General features: G+C 43.0%; 1 protein-coding gene across 1 annotated transcript in view; it reads left to right on the top strand.

Moving 5' to 3' along the window:
- Positions 1 to 676: 676 nt before the first annotated feature.
- LOC101539110 (zinc finger protein 585A) overlaps positions 677 to 8,698 on the top strand; it is a 47,059-nt gene continuing 39,037 nt past the window's right edge. The window contains exons 1-2 of the mRNA XM_055145114.1: positions 677 to 1,580; positions 4,932 to 5,145. Coding sequence (XP_055001089.1) covers positions 5,068 to 5,145 — 78 coding nt within the window. The 5' untranslated portion in view covers positions 677 to 1,580; positions 4,932 to 5,067. The remainder of the gene's footprint in view (positions 1,581 to 4,931; positions 5,146 to 8,698) is intronic.

The raw sequence follows: 8,698 nt of genomic DNA, 5'->3' as shown, positions 1-8,698 counted from the left end.
TCTTCTTTTCAGTTTATCTAAGTTTACTCCTGACATAACCATAAATTTTAAAATTTTAACAGAATTGCAACTATTTTACATTATTCTTGGTTCGGTTTGGGGGCCACACCCAGCAATGCACAGGCTTTCCTCCTGGCTCTGTGCTCAAGGATCACTCCTGGTGGGGCTTGGGGAGACATCTGGGGTGCTGGGGATTGAACCAGGTTGGCCTTGTGCAAAGCAATCACCCTGCCCACTGTGCTATTGCTCTGGTCCTGATAACTGTGTTACTTTAAAATAAAATTTTTGTTTGTTTTTTGGGCCACTGCCCATGATGCTCAGGGGTTACTCTTGGCTCTCCACTCAGGAATCACTCCTGGCAGTGTTTGGTAGACCATATAGGAGGTTGGGGTAGAACCTGGGTCAGCCAGGTGCAAGGCAAACACCCTACCTGCTGTACTATCGCTCTGTCCTTTAAAATCAAAATTTTAAGATTATTTTATAAAGACTTCTGTTATTAAGAATGTTATTACTTAATTTTAATTTTTAAATAAACTTTCCTGGACTGTTTCTTCTAATCCCACATTTGCTATATTAAAGGTCGTTAATGAAAAAATAAAAGGTCGTTATTGATTTATTTTCTTTCTTTCTTTTTTCCTTTTCTTTTTTTCCCTGCCTATTGTTCTTTTACTCTTAGGTATTCCGGGATGCTGAGGGCTGGGGTGTCTTCCACCAGCCCTCAGAAGGCGACAGCTCCCTCTGCTGGTAGCTACCGGGCGAAACTTCGTGGCTATTTGCACGCGTTAAAGGCTCTACAGCCGTCGCTGCAGCGGATGCCAGCTCTTAAACCTGTCTTGCCAAGAGAGGACTCTCATCCTGACTTCTTTATCCTCTCCTTTAGCGGTTTCTCCAAACTAAAGATTGTACTATCCTCATCTCTGTCCTCCTCCGCGATTTCTCCCTGTGGGCACTCGGTGTCAGCTTTGCGCTGTATTCCGCGAAGGACCAATTAGGATGCTCAGATACAACAGCAGAGAGTGCCGGAACTCGTCTCTAATAACTTCCTTTTCCAGGAAGCCACAGCTTTAAGAAATGTCGGTGGCTGGAAAAAAATCTTACTAAAATGCTTGCCTCGCCCACAGTTGTCCCAGGTGTGATCCCCGACATCGCAACCCCTGTCTGGAGTGATCACTGAACTTAGAGCCAGAAGTAAGCCCCGAGCACAGCGCGGTGTGGGAAGAAAGAAAGAAAGAAAAAGAAAATCGGCGGGAGGCTTTTTCCTCCGTTATATACGGAATGGGTATCTTTCCAAGATGGCGTCCCGCAGACAGAAACACTGAAAGAGCGCAGCCATGTTAGTGGGCGTGGCTATGTTCTCCGCCCGACAGCGGCTGTAACAGAGACAGTACAATGGCCTAAGAACGTAACGGCCATGTTGATAGTGGGCGGAATGCGGCTTCCTACTCTGTAAAGAGCATGCGCGACGCAGCACTCTTGCTGGAACGCCAAACGGTCGGCCGGAAGTGGAAATAATCCTCGAAAGCTTTCTCGCCGCAGCTGTTAAGAGCGTCTGGACAATTTGATCCCCAGAGGTCTCTGAGGTGATTTCACTGATCGTTGATTCCGTGTCCTCCGTGCTGAAGGGTTGTGTTGTTTGGACTCGGGGTGCGGTGACCGTTGTCTGTGTGGTCAGTGTTGTCTGAGGTCATGATGGAGATTTTCTTGAGATGAGGAATGGGGACTTGGGGGCTGAGTGATAGAAGTTTATGGTCAGTGACAGGGCTGTGGAGGTCCAAGGGATCTGCAAGGAGCTTGATGCTGTACTTCCACGGATTTAAGGTTGTAGCATTTTCTTTATCGTTCAAATCCCAGTGATTGGATTTCAACTTTAAAAAAAAACAAAAATCCAAAAGTCATTCAGAAATGCGTTTTCTATTTCCAGAAGGCCCCTGAGGCAATTCTCAATATAAAAATTATTTTCTGGGTCTGTGGCGTAGCGTGTATGCCTCGCAAATGTGAGGTCTGGGTTCATCCCCAGCACCAAATATAAAAAAATAAAATTTCCTTTGTGGTCTAATCGAAGCCAATGTGTTTTCTATTGTATTATGTTGTCTAATACATATATTGTATGTATTCTAATTACACTGGGAGTTAAATTCACACTGGAAGGTGTCTGTCTTTTTTTTTTTTGTCACTTTCTGCTTTATATGTTTCAGACTTTTTTTTTAGCTCATGTTTTTTTTCAATCATTGTACTCCCCAAAAGAAAAGTATCAAGGTCTTCTTATTTGCTTGTATTAAAAACAGAGTAGAGTGTCTGAGGGATAGCTCAGTAGGCTTGAATGCATGTTTTCTATGCCAGATGCCTTGGTTCCTTCTGGGGTACCACATGTTGTCCCCAACCCCAGCACCTGGGAAATAGCCCTTAAGTACATCCAGGTCAGACTCCAAACAGACAACATTATATCTTTTGTTTTGCAAAAAATTCCCCAAGAGGATGAATTGAACCCTTGCCAGTGAAATATTGACATATTTGAACTATTGTTCAGAAATTGCGTGTATATTTTTAATACTTACAACTAAATTATTAAAAAAACATAGCAATTCTAGAGGCTGGAGCAGTATACAGCAGGTAGGACTTTTGCCTTGCATGTGGCAGACCTGGGTTTGATTCCCCAGTACACTACATGGTTTCCTCTCCCTCCTCTTAAACCCTCCCTCCCACCAGCCTGCCAGAAGTAAGCTCTGAGCACTGCCAGGTGTGAACCAAAAACAACAAAAAAAAAATAGCAATTCAGACAGCCACCAGTTGGTCATACAAGAACTCATTTCCACAAAGGCACTCCAGTAATACTTATTTTGTTTCATTTTGTTTTGACTTGGGGGGGTACATAGAAAGCATATGGCTCAACCCTTGAACTATCCCTCTGGTTCCTGATTGTGTGTAAAAGTGTGGGTGCATTTGGTGATCGAGAACTGCCTTTCCAGGCTGCCTATGGAGCTACAGGCCAGTTGGTGATGAGTGACCCTTTATTCAAGGCTCACAGTATTATATAGAAATTGAGAAGAATGGGGGTACACATAGGTGTAGGTGAACACTATAACAATAAATAGATATAAGGGCATTTTTCAGGGGAAATTCTAGGACATTTAACTTGAGGACAAAAATCTCATTGGGGGGTTCAGCACTCTAGATAACTAGGAGGTCTGCTCAAGATTTCATCTAAGTGCGTGTTGCTTCCTCCTTTCCTTAGCTAGTAATTCATTTAGATGATGATATTAAATTTACTTTTTATTAATCTTTCTAGTCATTTTGTATGAACACGGTAAAAGCTATATTAAGCTTAAAGGATGGCTCTTCCTGGAGACATCTCCCTATATATCCAATACTACAGTCCTCAGGCCAGGTTAATCTTTCCTAATCCCAGCAGGGTTCTTTTTCAGTCACTCCTTTTTGCGTCATTACAAAGTTTGTTCCATGACCATATTCTTAACTTATTATTCTTCTTATGGGGCTTAGCCTGTCCTTTTCCGATGCCAGGGTAGTGAACAGCTTGCCTTGGACCTATCCAAGTTCATATCCAGGACCCTCCTTTTGGGATCAGTAGGAAGTAAGGGCAATGGAGGCTTAAGTCAATAAATATGATGGATGCCCAGCAGTAAATATTATTTGGAGTCAACTCCTGTGTCTTCCTGTGTTTGTACAAAAAGTACGTTGCTAAACCATGCGAAGGACATAAGGGAAAGAGAAAAAGCAATATTGCACTTACATATACGAAATCCAGAGCTCTCAGAAGAACTTAACTTTATAAACTACAGGTCTGATTTGGGAGTATACATGATTAACAGAGAGGCGAAGAAAGCAAAAAGGAGAGGTTAAAGATAAACACAGAGGATTAGGAGTGCCTGATGGGACTGGGTGTGTCTCAGGAGCACTGTGATGGGAGCAACTCAGTAAACCTCAGCTCCCTGCTGGAGGAGCAAGGACAAACCAGTTATCCAGAATATCCTGGTTATTTTTTTAAGTGTTTAGAAATAGATAGGGAAACTGTATCTGATTGGGGGTTTTCTGTATTTTATTTTGTTTTTTAGGCTACACCTAGGGATACTTGGAGGTTATTCCTGGCCCTGGACTCAGGATTTACTCCTGGTAGGACATGGGGGACTAGATGGGATACTGAGGATCGAACTTATATTGGCCATGTGCAAAGCAAGCTCCCAATCTGCAGTACTGTCACTTTGACCCTGTATCTGATTGTTTCAATGAATTTTTCCGATTGCTGGTGTCTTTTTGGTGTATTTTATATTAATTGCGATTTAAATTTCCTTTGCTATGACAGGAGGGATAGAACAGCACATAGGGCTCTTCCTTGTAGCAAGTGCTGGAAATCTGCAGCCTTGCTGTTTGTTTTGATATTAGGACCTACTGATGCTCAGGGGCAGTCAGGGCTAAGCCTGGCATCGTTGGAGGTGTGGGACCATGCAGTGCCAGGGAGCAAACTCAGACCTCTCACATGCTAGGCATGCACTCTACCACTTGAGCCATATCCTAAACCCAAGGCTGAAATTTTGTTTTATTTTATTTTTAGTTTTTTGCCATCCCTGGAAATGCTCAGGGATTTCTCCTGGCTCTGCACACATCGATCACTCCTGGCAGTGCTCCATGGACCATATGGGGTGCCAGGGATCTAACTTTAAGGGCCGTGTGCAAGGCAAGAACCTTACCCACTGTACTATCTCTCTAGCCCCAAGGTTGAAATTTTTCATTGTAGTTTAACAAGCCCTCAAGGAGATTTAATGCATACTTAATTGAGGACTTAAGTATATACTATACTATATATAGTATAGACTATACCTAATTCCAATATAGTTCTTGGAACTATACCTTGGTGTCCAGGTAATGTTTATGTGATGAGTGCTGAATGACTGACCCGGTAGATACTGCTTTTCCAGGTTTTTGGTGTCTCTGGAGAGGCCCTAGCCAGATACTCCTCCATACTCCTGTCATCTTCTCACAAGCAAGTCCACTTGAGTTTACACATATCCATGAAGCTCTAGTCTCCTGAGAGAATAAAGCCTGAGACCTAGCATGACTATGCCAGCCAATTGGACTTCTCTTCAGAGATCCTGGGCCCCAGTTCCAGAGGAAATTGGCAGTTTATGTGAGGTGAGGATGGGAATTTACAATGTGATATACGGGGTGAGGGTGGAAATTTGTCCGGGGCGCACATATGTGATAGTACAATAAGAGTTTTAGGGAAGAGGCAGATGGGCCCCCAGAAGATGTTTCTACTACTGCTGAAACATTTTTATTTTTCGGCTAAGAATAGTACTGGGTAGTGTCACAATTTCTGGAAGCCAGCTGTGACAGCAGGGAGATGGAATGTCAAGGAAGCTTTTGTTTTCTCCTCAACCTATGTTAATCTAAATTCCTAGTGAAAAATCATTTACAAGGGCCAGAGAGATAGTATAGCAGATAAGGTGCTTGCCTAGCATGCAGCTGACCTGGGTTTGATTCCCAGCACCACATATAGTCCCCTGGAGTGACCCCTGAGTACAGAACCAGGAGCAAGCCTGAAGAACAGCTGGGTGTGGCCCTAGGACCCTCCACCCCCAACTCAATACACACACTGTAGTATTTTGAAAATAATTCTCCTGTGTTATTTCTTTTCTGCTTTGAATTTGGGTCACATCTTAGAGTTCTTGGGGGTTACTCTTTTTGCTTTTTGGGTCACACCCGGCGATGCACAGGGGTTACTCCTGGCTGTACACTCAGGAATTACTCCTGGGGGAGTAATATGGGACCATATGGGATGCTGGGAATCGAAACCGGGTTGGCCGCATGCAAGGCAAATGCCCTACCCACTGTGCTATTGCTCCAGCCCTTGGGAGTTACTCTTGACAGTGTTTGGGAATCATAGAGTATCAAAGTTTGAACCCAGGGCTCCCAGTTCCAAACTTGTGCTCTAGAATGTCAAAGGCCCTCTGATTCTTATTAAACTGTTTCTTTCTGCACAAATAGTAGCTCTAAACTCTTTCTTTTTACACAAATAGTATCTTTATTCTCTTTCTGAAATTTTTATTTGCAGATAAAAATCTGCATTTTTATTTTCCCCCTTCATTTTCTTAATTTTCCCCTCTGTTATGATTTTCTATTTCTTTGGTACTCCTTTGGTAAACTTTGTCAGTATTGTCTTCTAGTCCTTCTATTGATTTTCTCATTATTGCATCAACATTTAATTTTTTTGTTGTTGTTGGGGGAGCAGTGGTTGGGGTTTATTGGGTTGGATTTGGGTTTTGTACCACAGCCAGCAGAGCTCAGGGTTTATTCCTAGCCCTATGCTCACTGTCACTTCTGGCAATGCTTGAGGGACCATAATTGGTGCCAGGGATCAAACTAGAGCCCTCCATGTGCAGGCATCTTAATCCCAGGACTGTCACTTTGGCTCCTTGGTTTTGGATTGGGGGGACCATATACGTATGCTGAGGGTTGTACCTTTTCCACCATGCAAAATCTTACCCCAGCCTGTTGAACTATCTGAAACCCCTGCATTAACATTTTAGTTCAAGTTTTAATTTTTAAATACCTTGGCTTATCTTACAATATTTCTTTTTATTAGCACCCTGTTCTTATTTTATGGATGTAATGTTATTCTTAGGCTGGAATAATAGCACAGTGGGTAGGGCGCTTGCCTTGCATACAGCCAACCCGGGTTTGATTCCTCCACCCCTCTCAGAGAGCCTGGCAAACCACCAAGAATATCTAGCCCACACAGCAGAGCCTGGCAAGCTCCCTGTGGTGTATTTGATATGCCAAAAACAGTAACAGGTCTCACAATAGAGACGTCACAGGTGCCTGCTCGAGCAAATCGATGAGCAACGGGATGACAGTGACAATATTATCTTTATCTCCTTAATGATATTATGATAGTTGATTAGGGATAGTCGAGTCTAATTTGGTTATCCCTGGATTATTCCTGGCTCTGCACTTAGGCATCACTCCTGGCAGTGCTTTAGAGACCATATAGGGTACTGGGAATCGAACTCAGGTTGGTCACTTGCACAGGAAGTACCCTGACCACTGTACTATCTCTTAGACCGCCAAATAGACTAATTTTTAAATACATACTACTATACTTAAGTTCAGCAATTTTAAAAAATTCAAAAACATATAAAGAAAAGCACAAAAGTGGAAGAAATTGAAGGGATGAATGAGACTGAGATTGGTTTACTTACCTTCGTTCCTTTCTTGTCCATGATGCCCCAATACAGATGACAAACTTTTTTATGTGTGGCGTCAGGTATCGAACCCAGAGTCTCACACATGCAAGACAAGTGCTCTACCATTGAGTTATATCCCTATTTCCAGATGACCAGTTTTATTGGTGTTACTGCTCAGTTTTTTTTAAATTAAAATAAGTATGTGTTTTTCTTATTTCATAAAAAGTTGCATACTTTGGACTAGAGAGATAGCACAGTGGGTCAAGCACTTGCAAGGCGTCACTGACCCTGCACCCAGGGATCACTCCTGGCAGTGCTCAAGGGACAGTATGGGGGGCTGGAGCTATAGCACAGCGGGTAGGGCATTTGCCTTGCATGTGGACGAACCCGGGTTCAACCCCCAGCATCCCATATGGTCCCCTGAGCACTGTCAGAAGTAATTCCTGAGTGTATGAGCTAGGAGTAACCCCTGTGCATCTCCAGGTGTGACCCAAAAAGAAAAAAAAAAGGGATTGTATGGGATACTGGAAATCGAATCCAGGTCAGTTGCAAGCAAGGCAAGCCCCTTACCCACTGTGCTCTCATTCCTGCTCCACGTTGCTTTTTTATCTTTAATATTACAGTACACGTTATTATTATTATTTTGGTGCTTGGGCCACAGTCAGCTGTGCTCAGGCCTACTCCCAGCTCTACACTCAGGGATCACTTCTGCAGGGCAAGCACACAACCTGCATTACTATCTCTCGGGCCCCATACTTTAAAACAGTCCAGCAGGGGCCAGAAATAGCTTTCCCGGAGCTATTTGGGGAACCATGTGGTGCCAGGAATCAAACCCTGCCGTACTGCATGCAAAACATGACCTCCAATCTTTTGAGCCTCTAATGTACGTTTTTATTTTTTTTTTTAGAGGGGAGGGGAGTTATTCTCCGCAATGCTCAGGGCTCACTTCTGACTCTGTGCTAAGACTTTTTATTCATTTGAAATCATCAATTCACATAACATTGCAAACTACAAGACAGAGATTTTCCCTGTAAATTCCAGTGTATTGGGCAGAGCTATATAATACAGCGGGTAGGACATTTACTGTGCATGTGGTCAACCTGAGTTTAATCCCTAGTACCTATATGGTTTCCTGATTCCTCCAAGAGTGATCCCTGAGCTCAGAGCCAAGAGTAAGCCCTGCGTACTGCTGGATGTGGTTCAAAAATAAAAATAAAATTAAAAATAGGTGAGATAACAAGATATGTTCTTTAATTTTACTTTTAATTGGTTTTTTAAAAAAAGAACTGGGTTGTGTTATTGGTTCTTTTTCACCTGTTGATTTTCCTACATTTTGCTTATTTCATTAATTTTCTTCTTTCAGTTTACTTTGGGTTTATTTTTCTATTTTAGGATCTTTTGTGAGGGCGGGAGGAGGGACCACGCAGGCAGTGCTCAGGGGTTACTCCTGCTTCTAAACCCAGGGATCACTCTTGGCTGGGCTCAGGGGACCATATGGG

This window comes from Sorex araneus, chromosome 8, assembly GCF_027595985.1.
Source record: "Sorex araneus isolate mSorAra2 chromosome 8, mSorAra2.pri, whole genome shotgun sequence".
Classification (NCBI taxonomy): Eukaryota; Metazoa; Chordata; class Mammalia; order Eulipotyphla; family Soricidae; genus Sorex; species Sorex araneus.
This window is presented reverse-complemented; position numbering and strand designations above follow the sequence as displayed.